The 23,303-nt window shown below is 38.0% G+C and overlaps 1 protein-coding gene across 3 annotated transcripts in view; it reads right to left on the bottom strand.

Moving 5' to 3' along the window:
* Positions 1 to 23,303, bottom strand: part of LOC103476925 (A-type potassium channel modulatory protein KCNIP2) — a 98,342-nt gene that overhangs the window by 43,779 nt on the left and 31,260 nt on the right. The window contains exon 1 of one of the 3 annotated variants that reach the window (XM_008429676.3): positions 8,086 to 8,376. The exons of the other annotated variants lie outside the window; for them this stretch is intronic. Within the exon in view, the coding sequence (XP_008427898.1) occupies positions 8,086 to 8,173 (88 nt within the window). The 5' untranslated portion in view covers positions 8,174 to 8,376. Of the gene's footprint in view, positions 1 to 8,085; positions 8,377 to 23,303 lie in introns of those variants that run through there. 3 annotated transcript variants of the gene reach the window in all.

The following is a 23,303-nucleotide window of genomic DNA, read 5'->3' on the forward strand; positions in this document are numbered from 1 at the left end:
CATCTTTTAGCATCGCCCTGCATGCAAAGTGCCCTTGTGACACCAACTAGACACAAATGCAAGCAAATGGATTCCTCTCTGACTAATAGTGACAGTCCTGGAGAGTTTTCCTGTCACAAATAGGCAAAAAAGGCAGCACGTCAAATACACACATACACATATATTGTGTCTTTCTATGCACACACGCGCGCACACGCCCGCATACACGAATCACATAAAGCTCCACATCTCTATGGTAAGACTGTGGCTCAGACTATATTTTATTCATAAATGAAAGGCTTGATAACAAAATCTCTTTGGTCATAGTCACAAGTGAGCTGCAAAGAAAATCAACTTCAAAGTATGAAGCTGAAAAAAAAAAAGGATCTGAAGAAATGTGTGTGTGTTTCTGTCTACTTGAGCCGATGTGTAAATTTACACTTAAATTTACACACATTTAAGTTCAAACTACACCTTTGTAGTTCAAAGGTGTTGAACTACAGCCGCAACAGAGAGGTGAAGCTACACAATAACACAGTAATCAGGTATTTGCTAATTAAAAGCTAAAAAACAGATTTATATGAACACTGAAATCCAGTTTCATAACAGAAATCTGAACTCTTCCAACAAAAGATTCCTTCTCTAAAGAAGAATGTCATTAATTCTTCACCTTATACATCCTCTCTGAAATCCTTGTGAAACACTAATGTTAGATACACTAGATTAGGTTAAAAAATACAATGTCAAATACATTGCAGTCCTATTGTGTTTGTTGGTTCTGATTAGCTGTGCACTACTCCTAAAACTGACAGCTTTGATGAATGGTTAAATTCATGAAGTTCAATCCTGAAAATGATAATCGTGTTAATTTTCACAACACGTTATAGAGTCTGTTATACAGTTATTTACATCCATCCATCTCCTTTACACGCTTGTCCCTTAGTGGAGTTGGGAGGGTTGCCGGTGCCTATCTCCAGCTAATGTTCCGGGCGAGAGGCAGGGTCACCCTGGACAGGTCGCCAGTCTGTCGCAGGGCAACACAGAGACAAACAACCATGCACACATACACTCACACCTAGGGACAATTTGGAGAGGCCAGTTAACCTGACAGTCATGTTTTTGGACTGTGGGAAGAAACCGGAGTACCCTGAGAAAACCCACGCATGCACAGGGAGAACATGCAAACTCCATGCAGAAAGACCGGGGCTGGGAATTGAACCCAGAACCTGCTGCAAGGCAACAGCTCTACCAACTGCGCCACTGTGCAGCCCCAGTTATTTATACAGTTTAGTAAAATTGATTTTAGTCTAACAAATGTATTTGTATTTCAAGATTGTACAAGCCATATGTCACAATAAGGGTGGGAAAAAAAATCCATTATCACATTTTATGTGGTGCAAAAACTTGGCTTTGTTATAAGGTTGTGTACACTTTTGAGTGCATATTTATTCACTTATTTTTTTGTTGGCATACGTTTTCAGATTTTATTCATCACATCTTTTAACCTAGGGCTGAAACTTCTTCCTAATGATCACACAGCATGAGAAACTGTAATAATAATTAGTGGGGAGTTGTGGCAAAAACCAAAGATCCTGTGGAAAAAAAAGAGGCACCTGCTCTGGACATTCAGACTGTTTATCTTAGATAAGAACTCAGCTAAAAGGCTCACACTGTGATAATACCCTAAGAGGTGGTATGTTTGTACAGCATATTTGTGTAAGATGTTGCATGTTCTATAGATGTGTGTGGAGAAGGAGAAAGGAGTTAAGTAGCATTCAGTACATCCCTAATTACACTAAACAGAGCTTGTCCCACTAGTGTGCAACATAAACAGTGCCTTAGGGCAGATGAGGAGAAGAAAAACACACATACACACATGCACAGACTGGCTGGGCTGTATTACCCTGATGGAGACTAATGAATCAAACTAATTAGTAGGCAAAGAGGGATGAAACAAAGGCAGGTAATTATATTTGATTGGGATCAATAATGCAAACATGCACAACATTAGCTACACAAGATTAGATTCCTGACCTTAGGTATTTTTGCGGGGAAGACAAATATTGGCAAGTACTAATTAAAGACAGGTGTAAATATCATGTGCTGCATTAGTCAGAAGATAAATGCATAATTGGAAAACCAGGGAGTTTTTCAGACACGTTGGATTAACTTTATATAGAGTGGAAACGTGACAAAACCTATTAACTGACAGGGGAGTTTCATAATGTCATGTTTTCTTTTTTTTTTGCACAGTTTAAACTTCTGTTACAATCACACACCTTTTGACTACAATGTGTATTCTGTCTCTCCGGGCTGGACTTAAATGGCACGTCCCTCAGCACTTCTGTACGGCCAAAAATGCCACAATTCTCAAATACCAAACTCTGAATGGCCTTGATGAAATCCCTATGTAGGAGAGCCATTATACAGTTCAGCCCTCCCTGGCTCCTGCTGCACTGAAGCAGACATCTCTCTCTTTCTCCTTTTCTCTCCGTCTCCCATTGGAACAGACATGCAGGAGCCAGTAGTCATGGTAACTCCATTCTGGGTAAACTTAAGGATGCATATGTGCATACACACTGTGTTTTTTAATAAATACTTCATGGATGGGATTAAATGGGTTTTGTGACAGCGGTAGCTGGTTAGCTGTTTAAAGAGTGAGTAGTTTGTTTAGCAAGCGTAATGACTAACTCCAGTTGCATTTGTGATAAAGTGTGTGTGTCTGCGTGTGTGTGTGTGTCAGACTGTGTGAGTCTATGTGTAAAACACCCACCAGATGTCAGATTTTATTATAGCACTTTTTCCACCATGCCATACATCTTAACGAGCAACAAAAGGCAAATTACCCTAAGCTAAGAATCTTTCAGTTGATTTCTTCTCATTACAAGAAAACAAACATTTGTCCTTTTTATACATTTTTGAAAAACAGTTTCATTAGGAAATATCGTAAGCTGCGCGGCAGCTCTGGTGGGTTAGACTTGGTGCATTAAAGCAAGAAGGTCATGAGTTTGACTCTCAGCAGGGGGCCGCTCTATAAAGAATTTGTATTGGGTTTTCTCTTACGTCTCTTGTTCCGCCTTCAGTTGCAAGAGCATAAATGCTTTTGAAGTCTGTGTAAAATAAATGCTTTTGCACTGAAGCAGTTGCCAAGTTAACCAGTGCTTGGAATTTACTTTAGATATTATTGCACACAAACTGGAGGATTTATCTCCTGAGTTTCTCTAATGGTTTTGTTCAGGGTGTATCTTGCAACTCAGAAAATGGTTGGAAGGGCAGCATAGACAGCAACATTAAGGACTAAAGAAGTGTTTTTTAAATCAATTTTTCAAAAATAAAATATACTTTTAAGATTTAGACATTCAAATTTTTAATTTTAGGATTGTTTACGTTAGACATGTTTTAGCAACAGTTGTCATTAGACAGATAGGAAGACGAAGACTTAGGTTTGAAAGGTTTGTCAAAGTTACAAACATTCACAGTAAATTGGTGAATTGAAAATAAAGAGGCAATGCTCTTTTTACTCTTATCTCCCCACACTTAAATAGTAAAGACCCCACAGGATCTTTAATAGTTCAATTGTTGGAACTATTAAAGATCCAATAATATGCCACGGCAACATCCAAATATATGCAGTGTGTTTTTTCATGTGTTTTTTTTTTATTTCTGAATGAAGAGAAACAACAGAAATTGAGTAGATTAAGTTCTTTATTAAAAACTCCCCATGATAATATCAATACAGGAATGGCTTGTAATCATTGCAGACATTAAGCTCATTTTTAATCAGCAGACTGCAAAGGTTTCCAGCTTCCGGTGGTACAAGTGCCGAGTGAGTGACAGGTATGGCAATCCATTGCATCATATATTCTTCTGCTTTGCGACACGATGGTCTAATAACACTGTTATGTAGGCCACCAGGGATTTAACAATCCTACTACACACTATATAAATATTACAAGGAGAGCCAGGTAAGGGTTGAATCTTTTATCTACTAAGGGAGCAATTATTTGTTGTTTTACAGTTTCAATAAAAGTAATGTCTGCAGTGCCATGTTTAGTTCAAACTGGATTTTTCATCTTAAAGTGAAGCATAATGTGCATAAATTATATTTATTATACATAGTACTCTCTGTGTGAGCCTTCTTATGGCAAAGAAGGTGTTTGTCTCTGGTTTGAGTGGTATTTTTTCTTATGAAGGCAAGATACCAAAACCTTACCGAACCGTGACTCTGTGTGCTGTTATGCCCCTAATAGATGGTTAAATAGTTAGGTACTAAACTAAAGGCCTGATATTGCTGCATTTGTGATAAACCTGATGTATTATAGTCCCTGTCCAAAACTTCTATAATAAAACTCTACTTGTAGAAGAAAGTTAGAGAAGTTATTTTCTCCAACTTTCTTATGCACATGTCTAAGAGTTTAACAGAGACTCATCTGAATGCGACTATACTCTCTCGAGTGGTTTCAGTCCAGAATTGTAACTTTTTTGTCCCCTGAGTTTTTATTTTAAAAACCTAGCTTTGAGTGAATACATCTGCATAATGATGCAGCAAGAATATGTGCAAAATATTTTGAAGAGATACGTTTTAGATGACAGGTTATCTTAAAATTCTGACAATTTCTGTCAGAATTATCGGATAACAAATGGAAGCTTAATAAGTTAATTGTAAGGAGGTTGTATGTAAATATTTTCAATTCATGACATCAAGACCTTATCTGCAAAAAATGAATGTAAGTTGAATGTATACTCATTGAGAAAGTGACCATACATAAAACTCATGACATGAAATAATCACAATAATGTTCACACAGATGAGACTAGGCAAGATTTTTAGGATATTTTGAACTGTTTTTTTCTCTTCATATAAACAAGATTTTACAAATCACAAGCGTCTTTGAAAATCTGCAATCTGTGTAAAATAATCCAAGCCAATCTTTGAAATTAAATATTTTTGTTTGTCTTAATCTAAGGAGGTATTAATGTAAAAAAGAAATAAAGTCTTGAAAATCTTAATGATAAAAAAAAAATTATAATAAAAAAAACTTTTATGCAACATGATCACAAAAAGTACCAAAAAGCTGTCTGGCCATCATGGCAACACATGAAGTAACATGAGAAAAACCAAATATTAAAAACAGTTATTTTAGAGACCAGTTTAAAAAAAGAGTTAGTGACCTACTCAAAGTAATCCACAACTGTTATTACTGGCTCTGTAACAATTGTCCTTTTTTTAATTATCAATTACTTTCTTGCACTGCCAACCACAAGCTTTTTTTATTTAAAAACCTCCCTATAACCTACACTGGAGTAAATTTAAGTCCAACATGTATACACCCTGCCACTATGAGAAAGCTGAGAGTTACTATCTAGAATTTAGCACATTTATTTTAGCACACTAAAATTATATTATCAAACTGTTTGATATTAGTAGTAGGCTCTGTCGAGCTTGATCACCATCAAATCATTGGCATCAAGCTAAGAAGACATCTAAGGAGATTGTAGAAACTACTAAAATTGATTTGAGAACTCTCCAATGAATTATTAAAACTGGAAGGAGAGTGGGTCACCATGCCCTTTGCCAAGGAAATGTGATTGGAAAAAACCCTGAGTGAATATGATCGGTGAGCACTTCTATGTTTGGGAAGAAAGTCAGTGAAACTCAGGAGTTTATTTAGTAGTGAAAGTTAGAACATTTTCACACAAACAATGTAAAGGGAACTCAAGGGATTCTTGTATAGCCACGAGAAACCCACTAATCAGTGAGACTAACTGGAGAAAAAAATTTACAAATTTCAAGGGAGAATAAAGATTGGACTATAGAGCGATATAAGAAGGTCCTGTGTTCTGATGAGTCCAGATTTACCCTCTTCTAGTGATGGCACAGCGGGGTGGGAAGAAAGGCAGCTGTAGTGATGCTCCCATCATGCCTAGTGTCTAAGACTGTGGGTGCAATGCTGTAATCTGGGGTTGCTGCAGTTGGTCAGGTCCAGCAACATCATGAGGTCAGCCACTACGTAAATACTGAGTGAGCAGGTTATTCCATAGACAAAGTGTAGACCTTGCAAACGCCAAATATTTTAACCACAACACCAGACCGGCGGAGATGCAATCACGAAGCTGTTCAGTGCGGAGAAGGTAACAATGAGCAACACCAGGAACACATGTATTAAATTTTGGAGCAGAATGATCATGATTTCACAGCCCTGCAAGCACCACGTGCCTCTGAAGGACACACACACAATGAAGAAGTAAGAGACGGTGCAGCTCTGCTCAGTTCTGTCGGAGTTACAGTTTTGCCCAGGAAAATACATGTCCTGTATTACTGGTAGGCTATGTCATTAAATCGTTTGCATCTTGGTGGTCATCGTGTTGTTTCTGTTCTCCTCTGAACACACAAAAGGCAATCACACAAACTTATTTCATACTTTATTAACCGGATGTTGTCAGACAGCATGGGGAGCAGTTCTAGTTGAGTCTAGTTCTAGTTGAGGGCAACTAAGAAACTATTTCGTTTGAATTTCAAAATGCATTTCAAGCCTGAAGCTAAAATCTTCTCCTTCATAGTAATAGCTTTCACTTTCTTCATCTGATAAAGACTTGTGCTTTGTGACAGACAAACTTTGACAAGAAAGAGGGTCTAATTTTAAGTCAACAAAATCTTGTGACTTGGGAGTCTTTTACACCTCTAACATAAAACAATTGCAGACAACATACATGTCTGCTCTTCATATTTTCGGGTGTGTGGCTCTAGTAGCCGATGGACAGTAGGCAGCAGGAAGAGAAGAGGAAATGCAAGAAGCAAAGGGCCCAGACAGAATCCCAAGCCCAGGACAGATGAATCCAGGACCTTTGGTGCCCGAGCACATGGTGTGCCAAACCTAACCAGCTGATCCAAACGCCTCCTCTACTGTGATTTTATTTCCATTTAGTTTTATATTATCACTGTTTTCATCAAGAATTCTTCACACTTATGCACATATGCCTAGGTGCTGCTTTCACAGCACAAACATGAGGCAATGCAAATGACAAAGCTTTGAGCAGAAAAGATGAAAAGCTGATGTCGAGGTGATCAGCATATTTGTTGAGTTCCCATTCGCACACTGATCTGTTGACAAGGTCATCAAAATACAGCTTCATCTCTATCCTCAAGATTAGCTGCTGGGATTCGGTAGAACCGCCTTTTGCTATTGTGATTTTCTAAAGACGATGTGGGCTGCAGCTTAATATTACTCAGAAAAGGTAAAAAGAAAAGGGCCTAAAATTGCGCAGTAAGATGTCAGCGTACAATGTTATAGAAGTTGTTTACCAGCCAAGGACACTTAACTCAGCCTGAGGTGGACATACTAGGATTTAAAGAACTAAGATGCTGAAAAAATAAAGCAATTTCTGATCTACTTTCAACTTCTTAACTGTGGTAATCTCAGTTTGCGGATTTGCATTATAAAGTTTTCTTGTTAGAGCTCGAAAGCAGAGCAGGATGAGGATGTGAGAGCTATAGTCACACTGAGAGCTGGATAAAAGACAGTTTGTTTTTTTTTTACCCCTCTGAGACTTCCTCAGTGGAGGTGAGATGCCACATACTTTCAAAAAGAAGGCAGGGGGAAAGAAGGACAGAGCAGGGAAGGAGGATGGGAGTTGAAAGAGAGATTGAAAGAAGGAAAGAGTGAGTCCATTGAAGCCCAGCAGCTTTCTGATCCTGTCTCTGCATACTGAGAGCTGATTCAATTAATATGCATAATAGGAAAGCAAGTGTGAAAATCTACTGTAAGCTCACAAGAAGAGATCCAGTAAACACACACAGTGTGGCTAATAATGACTAGCATCTTTAAGCCGTTTGATGTCAAAGCTTTGACAGTCTCACAGCCTGGAGATGAAACAAAGCACTCAGATGGACTGCGTACAGACAGATGCACACACTCGCACTCTTTGAGATAAAAGTACACATGCTTAGAGTGTTTGCCTCTATTTACAAGACTGCAGACGATCTCAGCTACAGGAGCAAACTGATCCAAACACCTCTGCCAACTTTAGTAGTCCACTTGAAATCAAGAAGTGGACAAACTGGCAAACCTCTCAGCGTGGAAAGTCCAAGTTTTTCTAGGTGCCTACCTTGAGTGAGCGTTCCCATAAGAAAGCGGTAGAAATACCGAGCCACCTTGGTGAGCTGCCTCTTGCACCTTTTCCTGCACTGGCTCATCTTGGTGCAGCAGTGGATGTGTGTGATGACAGTGGTAATCACTGGTGGTGTTAGTCGGCCGATCTGCCCAGGGAAGCAAGCTCCCAGGGTAGGAGAGGAGGAACGAAGGACCGGTTAATGTGAGTGTATGGAAGTCTGATTGCTGCTGCTTCTCTCCCTTCTCCTCACTCACCCCTTCTCCTTCTTCTCAGTGTTGTCTTCTCCCACCCCCCCTTCCTTCTCTCGGTTCTTCTCTCCACCTGTAGGGCGCTCACTGTCAATCAGCAGGCAACGCTCTGTCTCCTCCCACTCACGGTCTGAAAAGCCCTCTCCTGGCCTCTCATTGGATGGCAACTGAGCATGGCGGAAAATTACGGACCGGCACACACAACAGAGACGGTGTGTGTGCGTGTGTGTGTGTGTGTGTGTGTGTGCGTGAGTGAGACAAATACTACGAAGAGGCCGGCTTGAGTGGCAGGTGGTGATTTTTCTCCTGCTGCATGCTTCACACATCTTTTTCATGCTGTTCTTTTCTATTTTTCCTTCCACTCGTGCCTCATAAAGACGACAGCATGTGAGACAGCGTGTGTATATTTGAGCCGGTGGGAGGCTGAGTAAAGTGACAGACTAAAAAGGGGAAAAAAAAGCAAGCCTATTAATTTGCATCACACTCCCTCCTTACTCGTTACCCATGTTCATAACACATGGAGGAAAATTCAGTTGTAAGGATGAGCAAAAGATGAAAGTGAAAATATAGGAAGATGTAGGAATCTTGGTGTAGGTGAGGCAAAGAGGGAAACACAGTGGGGAAATAAGACTTGAATACATAATTGTTTTTCATTATGAATATCTATTTTTAATATTTATTTACATAAAGTTTACACAAGAGCTCAGTAGTAACTCAAGCAATACAGAGAGAGAGAAAAAACAACTAAGTCCATAAATTGTGTATAATAAAGCAGAACGACAGGAAAAGGTATAAACACGATGAAGAAAATTATGTGCAAATAGGCCGAGAAAGCTAACAGCTGAAACCTGTTAGCGTTTAGAAAGTAATCTTGCATCCACTCAGTGTGGATTATCAGATGCTTTATTCCTAATTGATTGCCATTCAAAAAGCTTCCCATCAGGAACTTCTAAACCTTATTGTTGCAATGGTGCCACTGGCTATATACCTGTCTGTCTACATTTATGAATATTTCAAGAAGAACCACTGCAGTCAATTTGGAAGTAAAAAGAACAACATTTTACCATATTATAGGTATACTCAGGAAACCCTCTCAACATTTCAGGGAAAAGAATCGACCAGATTACAGATATAGTTGGAATTTTAGTAATACAAAACATTGACAAGTCCTATAATTATTTTCCCTGCTGAATATAATGGACTTCACTATGAAGTGTGATAGATTCGAAAATGAAAAGCGACTGACAAAAAGGAAATTGTTGTACAAATACCAGCTCTCAGTGTCAGATGACAGGTTATGAGGCAACTGAGAGAAAATGGGAGCTTTAAAATCTTATGGGAGTGAGAAAAAGAGGCATTTATGTAAAACCTCTTCACCTTATCATTCTGCTTTCAGTCTCTGAACACTTTCAGAGTCACTAAAACACGCAAACACGTTTACCTTGTTTTCCCTGCTGTCACATTTTTATTGTTTTTCGCTCAACAACTCCCCTCTCAACTGCTGCCACTCCACCTTTATCCCCTCTCCTTCTCCCTGATGCCGAATTAGAAGTGATTACTGTTGCCACAGCAACCCCAGACCCAATGGATTTTTCTGGTACTCAGAGCGGCAGATGTAAACACACACAAAAACACACAAAGAAGCCTTACAAATAATGTACACGCACACCTGTTTCTTCTTGTCCTCTCCATAAGCAGTCATGGTGTCGTCTAGGAGTCATAGAGGTCAAACATCAGGCAATTACCCAACAGAGAGGGTACCAAACATACCAAATAAAGAACTGACATGACCGAAGGAGACACAGAATAAAGTGGTAGTCGTGATTTGAGCAAAGAGACTAAAGGACATGTTGGCGAGCGGATGGTAAACGTTTTCTTAAAAATTATTTAAGCTAAAACAATCTGCAGTGCAAAATGTCCATCTTAACATGTTTTGTGTTCAGTGTCAGAATCCCTACAGCCAACTGACACTGTTATTCAGCTCTCGTTACGTTATTATTAGAAGCGCCAATAGGACGTTGCAGAAAGGAGAGGGTGTAAAGGTCAAGTAATGTACCACAGATCTGCCCATGAACTTGAAGTCAGCAACATAAGGTGGGTTAGATGGCAATAAACGAGATGAGACTATTTTATCACAACACCCTGGGTAAGACTGGCAGAGAGGTTGCTTAAAACTACATATTTTCAAAACAACTGGTACCTTAAATCTCTCACAAAATGAAGGAAAAAGTAAATTTCACTAAACCTGACATGATTTTGAAAATGCCTGAGATTGGGAAATCGAATGCCTCAAGAATTTGAGATATTTTTTTTTTGTACTTTTTTCTTAGAGACCCTTGCTCTATATCTAGTGCAGATGTATGTAACCTGCCTCCTATTCAGGCCCCCTACAGTGACAATGAGAAATAATAATGTTCCCTTCACTATTTTATCCTTTAAGCTAACAAACCACATGTTTTTTTATTATTATTATTATTTCAATATTATGCCAATAGCTTGGTGGTTAAACATCCATTTGTCTGTATGCAATAAGTGAAATGCTAAAAAAGAAAACAAGTGTTATGTTGTGTTAACTGTACAGGTGCTAATACTAGTGGGGCATCTATAAACAAAATTAACATGGAATAATATAATCCTCAAATGTACCCTGAGTAAAGGTCAGATTACGCTCAGTTTTCCGGTGTAAGATTAAGTCATAAAAGATCAATTTATTTCAAGGCTTGTTGCAAGTATTTCACTGAGATGTCATGTGGAGAGCACACTAAGTGTCAGACACATATAAATTAATACATGTTTAAAGATTTTTGGAAGAAAATAAAAAAAAGGTCTTAGTAGTTCCCAAACCCAATCTGATTCAATCTTATTTCTGGTTTTAGAGGAAAAAATAAAGACATAGACCTACTTTTTGAAGAGTTTTTAGATAAACTCTTATCTAAAAAGGTTTATTTAAAAACACTTTTAGACAGTTTCACATAACAGATCTTTTCCTGATTTGTTTCAAGATCAGGCAAAGATCTTTAAATGTGAGACTGAAAAAACATTTTAACCTACTTGTAAAGTGTGAACTCAAAAGCTAAAGGGAGGACCAAAAATAAATCTGATAACAGAAAAATTATTAAATAGTTGAAAATACTAAACGTCCCATTTTAATCCAGTAGGAAGCAACAAGTGGCTGCAAGTAACATTTCAAATATACTGTTTTGATTAATTGGCCTATTAAAACAATCAGCTATTTCTTCATGTGCTCATTAGTGTCAGGCTTTTAGGTCAATTTAAGCCATTTCCTACAGCAACAGCAAATAAAGTATAGTTTTTACCAGTGTATTTTTCAAAGTACAAATGGGCAATGAGGTTTTGGTTAATTTGTGAGTTGCAGATGGACTGAGAGCAGGTATCTAATAGTTGGTCTGAAGATACGCTAGCCATGCATTTTCATTTTAAAAAACTGTTCAAATGAATGCATGGTGATCCATTCTTTTACTGAAAGCACATTTACTTTGTTGTGAAGAGTTCAGTGTGAGACAGAGCAATTGAGAAAAGCTATAAGAAGTGCAGGGGAGTAAATGGCACTCAGGGATTTTTTGGTGTTATTTATACTAATTGGTTGTGTGGAGCTAAAAGCTTTTTAATCAGTCCAAAGTTTCACTGATCAGGCATAAATGTATGACCACTGAGAGGAGAAGTGAATACCACTGATTCTCTTTACACCACATCTACTAATAGGTAGGACACATAATTCAAGCCAGACACAACTCATTTTCCCATTGCCTGAAATCAGACTTAGCTTTTCCTAAGTAATGATGACAAAAATATTTTGATTTGCTAAATTTAAAAAAAATACAGTGAGATAATTTATTAGAGAACATTTTGACCTAGAAAATAATGTATACAAAATGTCTGCAGGTTTACTTGGGAAATCAGGCAAATTTCCCAAGTATACCTCCCCAGTGTCTTTCCAAGACAAGAGGGAAAATACAAAGTTAATTTGAAAGCAGCACAAGTCAAAAAATAATGTTTTTTTTTTTTTTTTTTACTGTGACAATATTGAGAAACCCTGCACCTTCTGTGAGGTTTTAAATGCTGATTGAATGTGGAAGTTTCTATAAAAAATATGTTGTGTGCTAATCTGTAATTTTGAGTTCTTGAAACTGGGAGCAGAAATTATGTATTTCTTGATTACTGTTGATGACTAGTCTTAAGTCATCCACAGTGGTTCTTCTTGAAAGTGAAACACGACCTACTTTGAGATTTATTTGACTGATAAATATCTGTGTGAGAAATTATTTTGTCAAATTTGTGCATCAAATGTTTCACTTTCACTTTAGTGATGCCTTTTTTAACTTAATCTTAATGTTTTTAGCCAACAGTATCAGAGTGACCACTAAAAACTTACTATAAGCTTTTGTAAGATATGAAAGACCCAAATAAACTAGTTAATTAGGTTTTAATGGCATAAACAGACACAATTTTATTGCAAACCCCTATTGCCACATAGTGGTGAACGAGGTAAAGCAGTCCTGGGTAAAACTGCAGCACAAAAACTTTCGATATATTTGTGTTGTGTGGGCAAGAGCAGTGGGCAGACATCAGCTGAGCCTGTCTTCTTCTTGCAGACCCTGCCTCCATCATCTTGAGGGGTATGTCTGATTCTGACAATATGTTATGAAATATTAAGGGGTCCATACTGCAATGCTCAACTCCAACAGCAAAATTAGCAACCCTAGACAGACCCACAAAAGATCAAATCTTGCAAATACAAGGGAAAATATATCTTTAGTGTTTTTTTGTTTTGTTTTTTAATTGTGCTATAAACATAGAAGGTATTCACTTGAATGCATATAATCCTGGAGATTGTAGTAAACAAGTCTATAGTATGTGCATTTCTTTAAAAATCATGTCTTTCCTTTTGTAATTTGAATATAGGTTACAGCCAATATGTTGCACACATAAACTCACACATTCACAGTCTCTTATGTTTGTGAACCTATAAATAATTGAGCCAAGAAATATTGTACATAGGCACTTTTTCAGATCATCTCATTTAAATTCTGAAGGGTAAAATCAGAAGATTTGAAAGGACAGATTGAATGCTTAAAATAGATTACATACATGAAATAGTAACTGTAATAACACACCTCTATGCTCACATTCTCTAGGATCAAGGTGTACAATCTGGTGCTGAGAAGAGAAAGTTTATCCTCAAAGGATCGAAGAACAAGAAAAAAAGAGAGATCATGATTTAAAGTGCTTGCAGAACAAAACGGGTAATTCTAAATGCCTTGCAGAAAGCATAAAGGCAGCAAGTAAGATGAACAGCAGGCACAATTACAAAATAATACAATAAACAAATTTTACCAAGAGTAACAAAGAAAAACAAGGGCAATATATTTTGAAGTGACTCTTTGTTGCATACAAAATGCTGTATTTCTACTGTTCCTCTTTTCTATTCTGTAAAATTACAAAACTAAATCTGCATTATTGACTCCCATGTTAGCAACCAAACAAATCTTTTTCTCTCCACCTTTGCCTGTACATTTGTCTTTTTCTAGGCACATTCCACCACCTGTCAGTGCTGGAACATGATGAAGCGTTTTATAAGTGGGTCAAAACAAAAAAAAAAAACCCACAAGAGGGAAAACCATTCAGACAGGCACATGTACATTTTCCCAAACTTGATCCACCTACAGGACACTAGAGTTTTCTGCTTTCTTTGCATTTTTTTATATTATTTGTGATATTTTTCATTTTTAAATGATCAAAACAACCAGTACACACTAATGAAGACAGCATTATAACTTCTAGGGATATCTAGAAGTTATAATTTTTTTAAATACTCAGTGTATTTTGAATATGCTTCTAAAGTGACAACACATTGTGGTTCTTCTTCTTTCTCTAAATAGTAATCAACATAAAAACCTTTGGCATTTAGGAAACTTTTATACACAGTTTTAGAGCTGTGGATGAGCTACCACACATCAGTCTGCTGATACCTGACGGGTTTATGGAGGATGGAACTTGTCTGTAACTGAGAGGCTCTATGGGCATGAGGGTTTTTCAAGTATTTTCATCCAGGAGTCTGAGTCACCACCACCAAGATATCAATGGTGTGAAAGAGGCAGAGCTGAATCCAGGGTAGCAGCACATTAACAACTATTATCAGATACCACGCCATAAACACGCAGCAAGTGACGCTGTTGACATCGATTATCAATTTAGGAAGCTGTTTAAACTGTTTGTGGATGTTAAATGAGATTTGTAATTTCTGAATTGTAATTGATGAGGTGCAACAACATAAAAAAGGAAAAAAAGAAACCAAGAGAATAATATGGGTAATATGGTAGTGTGTTAGGGAGGTCACCGGATGGAAGCTGGGATTTTGACCGACTTTGTTGCTAATTGCACTGAAGGTGGATATCCAGATCTGGAAGCTGTCTGGAAAAATCATTATTAGGATGGCGACCCAGTGATTTGACCAAACCATCTACTGGATGTCAAATATGTCTTTAAGATACCTGCAAAACAATTTTTCTGAATCTTCTGTGAAAAACCTCTCCAAAATGACCTTATCTGACTTCCTACTGTTTTTCCAACTTTTTATTTCTATGTCTGAGTTTTATTCAAATTTTACAAAGTACATTAAAATTCATACTAAATTGCACACAAATAGAGCGGATAAGGTCATAAAAGGTTACATTTGTCTCCAGTGACAACATCTAGAATTTTCTACAGATCTGCAATGCTGCAGCAGTCTCTATGAATCTCCACACAAAAAGCACACAGGAATGCTGGAGATGCCACACTAGCGCTCAAGTGTCTGGCAAAGGCACACATGCCCATTTACATGCATTTGTTTTTAACACCATTTATGAACCAGGCAAAGGCACCAGCTGGTGAAACCCACTCAAGTCTCTATTCACTCAGAACACGTGACTGTGGAGAAAAAGGCGAGGAGAAAGGGAGGAGAGTGTGGTAAGAGGGAGGAGCACAGGTGGAAACACTTGTCCACGTGGATGTGTAACATGCTCAAGATGTTTACATTGTGCAGAAAAAGAAATGATGAGTCTGACCTTTTACGGCAGCTACTTTTGTTTATATTTTCGCTAAACCCCATGTCTTGGGTTAATCCAGATCAAAAAGGGTTTCCAATAAAATTAAGGGGTTGAGTTTCGCTTTAAATGCTTAAATTGGAAAATAAATATTTACCTGGAACTAAATATATAGTTAGGAAAATAAATAGTTAATTCTGGGCTAAACATTTAGTTGCCAAAATAAATATTTAATTTGTTGCTTAATATTTAGTTTGAAAGGTAAATTTTTACCTCAGACCTTTAGCTTGTAACTAAATATTTAGTTTTCAAGCAAAATATTTAGCTTTCTAACTGAATATTTAATTGGAAAGCTTGATATGTAATTTGTTCACTAAATACTTAGCTTGTGAATTAAATATTTAGTTTAGAACTCTTACATTTATAAATGCATGACTAACATGGTAAAAATTTCACTTTGAAAAACACCCATATTTTTTTCTCTATGATGGACTAAAAAAACCAAAAATATTTCTGGCAATTTTTTACTGTGTAACTTCACAAACAGCGCCCCTTAAAGGAGAAGTCACCCCACCTTTCTTCTAGTTTTCAGCGATAGTCAAGGTGTCTCTAATATTGCTCTACATTTTAAAGTAAATGCTGCCATACTGAAGTTTGTGTAAACTAACGTGATCAACTACAGAAACTAACCAATGACTTTGCTGCCACCTGCAGGTAGAGACCGGCACGCACACAACCTGAAAAGTAGTCATCTGCCCCAGAGCCTAACAGATGGACTCAGAGAAACTACAAATGTGCAAACTTCACAAACACACACACACACACAAGCATGTATTAGGATGTAACTTTAATGAATACCAAAGAGGAAGAAGGGCTATTAATGAGGATGAAGCACTGTGAGTAACTAATGATCCATGGCTGTTCCAGCTGGGAGAGAAACACCACAGCAGAAAACTTCAGACTGAATACTAATGAATATTCATTAAAAGCTGTTTACAAGTTAAGAGAATATGGATTAATCACAATGAATGTGAGTGCTTTAGTAAATATCTGCATCTATGTGTAAGAGCACCTGATGACCACTCTGCTGATACTTTTTTTGTTGTATTTTAGATTTATTAATGTTTTTCTCTCTGGGGGGGTTTTTCTACTAATTGTTGGTGTGAAAAAAAACCCTGCCAAAATAATTTGAATCCATCTATCCATGCATGCACGAGAAGACCATGCAAACTCCCTGCAGAGAGACCACAAGCTGAGATTTGAACCCAGGACCTTCTTGTTGCAAGACAACAGTGCTACCAACTGCTTCACTATCCAGCCCAACAATAAGACTATTACATTAAATTACTTTACTTTTTTGGCTTTATTTCTCCTGCAGGGACTGCATCTCATTTCTATGTCACAACTGAATGAAAGTTATTATTTTTAGAGAATCATATTTTAAGTTACATCTTATGCTATACAAGTTTATTATCAATACTTTTAAGCCTTCAGTTTTGTTGAGGTGGCTGAAGATGAGAGATGTAACTAGATTCCTATCAAATTAAAACTATTGATGGAATAATAATAAAAAGGTACTTCAACAAAGTATTAGTTCACAGTTAAGTGTCTAAGTTAAGTACCTTTTTCTAATTCTAACAGATTTGTTTTTCTTTCAGCTCAATTGTACACAATAAGTGCCAAAATATGTTATTTGGAAAAACTTAAAATGTTGCAGCATGCAAATTTTAATAGGTGCATGAAACACTTTTTAGAAGCACTGTAATCATGTGTTCTGCATCCAAAGATTAGACATATGTTGTTCAATTTCTCATAAAGAAAAGCCACTGGTTTCCCTGAATACAAGTTACAACAAAGAAAGAGATAAGATACTGAAATTTGATGCTAGCCTGTAATAAGTAGGATATGCCAGTAGATGGCAGATACAGGCCAGTGAACACAGCTGATGTAAGGGAACAGAAATATACTAAATTATGATCAACCATTGTAGTTTTTGAACATATTTTCCTCCACACTTCTACAAAAAAGTGTTGAGTGCAATCAAACAGTGTAAATAAATATTTCTTTATTGAGCACTTAAATTCTTAATATCAACTGTCTGAAACCATTAGAGTTTTTCTTTTCTTTGCCTCTAGAATGCGTCTTCAAATATCAGATTTGCTGAACCATTAGAGAAAAGTGGGGGAATAAATACAACAAGGCTAATTACTCGTGTAATGTTTCTGCTTCACATTTACAAATCTGAATTTAGATTTGCCTTTTGCTCTGAGCATTAGGACTGACCAGAGCAATTTCGTACCGTGACGGTGAGAGAAGATGAGAGGTTCTGTTATTACACTATGTGGTCAGACACTCATTAAACTTCTGTATGAAAATATGCAGCTGGAGGTGATTCAGAAGACAACTTTGTATGGATGAGACAAATAAATAAATGATGAATGTACTTCAATCGACACAGAATCTACACAGTGTTGCTCAGATATCTAACCTTTAAATCTACTGGGAGCTGCTCGGGTATTCTTATGCTTAAAGCGTGAGATGAATGTTTGACTGGATGCAAAGATGATGGGAAGAGGGCAGACTCTAGGGGATAAGACTAATAAACAAAGGAAAGAAATAAAGCAGAAGAGTCTACTGCAGGGCCATGGGGCCGACAAGAATTTTTCACACTGGGTTTAAGCAAAGCAACAACGGGTTATACCCAGCACTGGGAAAATGGGACCCAAAGTCCCACACTGCTACTCCCACCTGCTTAAAGGCGTCCCTGCAGTCTAAACGTCTGTTCCTACTATCCTTCTGCCTTTGCCACCTCTTGTTCGTCTCTTGTTTTACATGTCGTCTTCTAATGCAGGCTGTGTGTATTTCCTCTGAAGCCTGCATCTGCCTCGCTCTCGCTGTCACGCCCAGCCTCTTGGCTGCTTGACTGCTGTTCTACCCCCTCTTTTCTCCACGCTCATCTAAAGGCAGGCAGCAGGTGTTTTGTGACTTGAAGATCACAGAGCCTCAGAGAGATGGAGCCCCTCTGAGCAGAGCTGTGTAGGAGGAGGAGAGAAAGTCTCCACTCTCTTTTTGTAGACTCCGTCTCCTCTGTGCAACAGGAGAGGTGGAGAGAGCTTATCGCACCCCCAGACCACAATCACAGAAGCTTAATTTCAGCTTGTGGGTCTTACCCATGCAAAACGTCCATGCATGTTTTTTTGTTTGTTTTTTTTGTTAGTTTTTTTCCCAGACTGCAAAGGAGGGGGGTGGCTTTTTATTAGAAAATATATGAACCACTTGCTGCTGAGTTGAGGTGTCACTCGGGAGAAATGCAGTGTGGGCGCAAACATGCGCAGACTAATTTGGCAAATGAGGAGAGAAGAGAGGGAGGGTGACAAAAAGAAAGAGAATCCATCAGGTTTAGCCTGTGTAGATAAAACAGTATGGGCTGATTTTATTTAATATTTCTAATGTAACCCAGTTACACATCTCCCCACTCTGTGACCTAAAACTAGTTTTCGTGGTGCTGACTCAGGCACACCGCTGCTGCTCTCTTGTCTCTGGAAGTAACACAGCGAGGACACGCTTTGCACATTTGATTTATATTAATATTGCTACAAGCAACACAAGGCAGAGTTTTGTCAATGGAATGTAATCACACTTCCGTTTTGTCTTAAGATACAAAAAAAAATAAGATAAAAAAATCAGCGATGCAGCCTATGAGTTTATTATGAGCTGTTGTTTACTGCAGTGGAGTTAAATTAGCATAGTATTCTCCATTTTCATTTAGTTGTAAAGTATACCAAAAAAAAATAAAGTCACTGTTTTTGTTTTTTTTAACTGTAATCTATCTTCTTTGTTTAGCTGTTTTGGTTTAGTCTGTCTTGAATCTAAATGATGCTGTTGATACCAAGTATCTGCCAAGAAAATATTCCCTTCACCATTACACCACCACCTGCCTGACCCACGGATACCAAAGACCGATCCACGCTTTCACGTTTTCTACAAAATTCTGACCTGACCATCTGAATGTCGAAACTGAAACCAAAACTCAATACACCAGCCAATTATCTTTTCTGTTAGTGCCAAATTTTGGGGAGCCTGTGTTAAATCTGGCCTCCGTTTCAGTCACGCAGTGTGGCCTCTGATGCAGTAACACATCGTCTTCAACTTGTAAAAGTGTTTTACTTTGAGAGATGGTATTCTGCATCCCTTGGTTATAACTAGTGGTTACTTCAGCAATTGCTGCCAGTCATCTCAAACCAGTCTGCCCATCCACCTCTCATTTTTGACACGACAAGGCATTTTTGTCTGCACTTTTACTGCTCAATATCTTTTTTCCATTTTTCAAACCATTTGCTACAAACCTGACAGATGCTTGTGTATGAAAAACCCCAGCAGATTAGTAGTTTCTGAAATGAGCATCAACAATCATCTATCCATCACTTTTACTCGATCATCCTTGCAGGGTTGGGGGCTAGTGGTTAAGTCCAGCAGTCACTGGACAGGTTACCAGTCTATCACAGGGACACACAACCATTCACATGCAAACTTAAACCAAAGTGAAACTATTCAGTATTCAGTTCAAATAACAATCCTGCTTCTGGACTATGGGAGGAAGCTGGAGTACAAGGAGAGAACCAGGACCTCTTGGTGAAAGACAACAGTGCCACCAACAATTATGCCACATTTAAAGCCACTTAAATCCCATCTTGTTCCCATTCTGATGCTTGGTTTTTATTTCAGGAAGCCATTACCACAGCTGGATGACTAAATGCATTGAGTTGCAGCCTTGTGATTGACTGACTCATATTAAACAGACTTACGCAGTAAAGCGGTAAAAGGTTATAAAGCCACATGCAAGTCAGAATATTTCAGACTTGGCAGATTAAAAGTACCATTTGAAAATAACACCCATAAGCAGGAATCACACATACTTTTCATTATATTTCAAAGGTGCTTACAGTGTGGACATGGAGAAAAATTACCAGTGCAAAAAGTTCGTATTTTGCAAAATGTTGTAATTGTATTTCATTTCCTTTGTGTATTATTGTCAGCGTACTATTTTTGGTGAAAACAATATAACACTAGACAGTGTTTTTAATGAGCAGCATATTGTGATTCCTTCAAAAGAAACAAAAATAAATTGATATGACTTGACTTTAAAAGATAGTGAAGTTTCCAAAATATGGATGACCTCATTTTTCAAGCTAAGGAAAAAAGATAAAAACTACCTTATTTGCCCTCCATCAAATATATCAGACAATGAAGTTCAAGATCGCATCACCTCCATCTTAAAGCTTCACAAAAAGGAGGTTTCTCACTGCTATTTTATTAATTCAGGATTTAAAGACATTTAATTTTTGTTGAAAAAATATCTTAAGTTGTAGGCTGTCCCTCTGTGGGAGTAGCTTTCTTGAAAAACTTGATCTGTACATTTTCCCTATTGATTTTATCTTTAAATGGTCTTGCGAGAATCATAAAAAAAAAGTCTTAAGATAAGTTTGTTTACCTACAAACTTTTTTGCTGAGAACGAGGATGCGCCCAAGTTAGCGGCCCCATTCAGCGTGCTATCGCATTTATTTTTAATCTGCGTGTTTCCCCTTCATTGCCAGCCACCGGCCCCCTCATGGCTTCTCAAGAGCCATTAACAGGGGTTCAGTCTGGTGTGTCTGATGAGGACAGCTGCTGGATTAAACGGCCCATCTGTATCTAAATGATATAATCAGTCGTAATAGAACAGGGACAGATCAGTCTCACTGCTGTCAGCCATCACAGGAGAAGAGGTCACCTTCAGCAGGACTTAGATAATCCACCTGGCTGGGAATCCGCACAGTCTTTCCAGGATGAGGCTAACAGTACGGGACAACGCGAGTGTGTGGATGGCTCTGTCATATATGCATGAGTTAAGGATGCTGTTTTTCTTCTACTTAACTTGTACTGAACTGGATCAGAGCCATGGTGGGGGTTTGTCCATTACACCCTGAGGTTAGGTCATTCATCAGAAAAAATTGGTGCTAACAAGCGTAGAACCATGCTGAACAGAACGGCTGCACAATTATATTTTGATCTTAAAACTGCCATTTACGATGCTTTGCAAAAGTTTTCACACCCCTTAAAATGTTCTTAAAGATTTTCTAGTTTTATTAGAGTTTTCTGTCATTAATTGTGAAGTGGAAGTGAGGCATGGATTCAGAGTAATTGAAACTAATAAATGAATGGGTGATCAACAGGCTTCTGTAGATCTTGTTGGGCTGCTGGAGAGGTAATTCAATCATTTGAATCAGATATGAGAGAGCTCAAACACATCAGAAAAACCTGAAACATCTACACAGAAGTGCTGGACAAAAAGACCCCAGGCAGGGATTCAAATGCAGGGTGTTCTTGTTGGATGGTAACAGTGCAACCAAGCAGCAAGGTTCAGTGGGTGAATGCTTTTGTAAAGTACTGGATCTTCTAAAAATGTTGTTGTATAACACCTACATATTCCAATCCACATAAAAATTAAAAAAAATTAAAAAAAACAAGCAAGTAAAAATGAGCAAAAATGTTTGATCCATACTTCATCCTACTTCTGGCATTCTCTTTTTCTTCTAAGGTTTGACAGCTTCTCCATATGTGCTCTTGTAACATAAATTAGTGTTATGAGCCTAATTTGATCCTAACAATAAGAGCACTAATAGCAGCTTTGATCAAGACAAGTGCAGCTCTTTCTCTGCTGTAAGCGCCGACTCTTCATGTAAGATCTCACTTGCCTTCTACACTTCCTCAAAGAGCTCTCTGTGTCTGTCTGTTCTGCAGACTGAGGTGAACTTTCCACCTTACTCTACTCAATTTTCAGAGCTCACTGTCATGCTTTTGCAGTGTTTCTTAAGTGGTTCCAGTCTCTACTTTTTTTCAGCTGAGTGCATGAATGTGCAGGGTAAAAGTCACTACTTTATACCATTCATATGATGATGTAGGGGGTAGTGTGTATCGCAGGAGCTTAACAGAGGTCCTGGACCGCAAGGTTAAAGACATTATGTATAAGTCTCCATTCGTCTGGTTTTATTTTGTCTTATGACAACCTACTAGAACAAAAATAAATAAGCAACATCAATTTAACGACCTACATACAAAACTTCAAGCTTGTGTGTGCTTGCAACATTCACCCGACCTTGTACAGTAGGTTTTCTTAGAGTGCTCCTGCCAGTGGTTTCGTGTTAATGAATAGTAACTCAGTAGAAAGCAGCTCAAATTGGCTGATTTTACACCAACACCCAGAGGCTGATGGGAAACGAGTGGGTGGACAGGTATAGATCGGTGACAGAAGGAGAAGGAGAAAAAAGCAGGCTGGATAAATTGGATCAAGTTCATTCGTTATCACACTCTAATGCTCTCGTTCATCCTGTGTTTCTGCCAGGTATTCTGTCTCTTTTTTTTTCTTTAAGACAGGGTTATTTTTAAGAAATTTCTCGTCAACGGTGGCACCTAGATTCTCTGCATGTACTAGTACAGGAAACATTCCACAAAATGTAACGTGAGGTGTACAATCTCCTCTTTCTGCCTGGGTTCATTTTAACATTAACTGTCACTGTAACGAATAGTTTAAACACTTCTACTAATTGAGCTTTTGTTGATCAGGTTGAATAGTTTGCATCCCGTGTACGTTACACCCTCTCTGTGCTGATCTTGGGAAGTTTCTTTCTAAACTACAACCCCTGTGCTTCTCTCCCGCTGTTCACCTTCTTCTTTTATTCTGCATGGGTGACAAAGGATGAGAGGCAAAATGATGTGAGACATGCAAGGTAGTGGAGGAGAAAAAGAAACTCTTCAGGGTCTCTCTTTGCAAGTTTTCCTTTATCCATTATATATAGTCAAGGTGATTTTAAATGCAGCAGCACTGGCCATTGTTCCCAATTCACTAAGTCCTCTGCCCAAGTGTGGAGCACTCCTGTG

This window comes from Poecilia reticulata, chromosome 15 (genome assembly GCF_904066995.2).
Source record: "Poecilia reticulata chromosome 15, P_reticulata-male-v2, whole genome shotgun sequence".
NCBI lineage: Eukaryota > Metazoa > Chordata > Actinopteri > Cyprinodontiformes > Poeciliidae > Poecilia > Poecilia reticulata.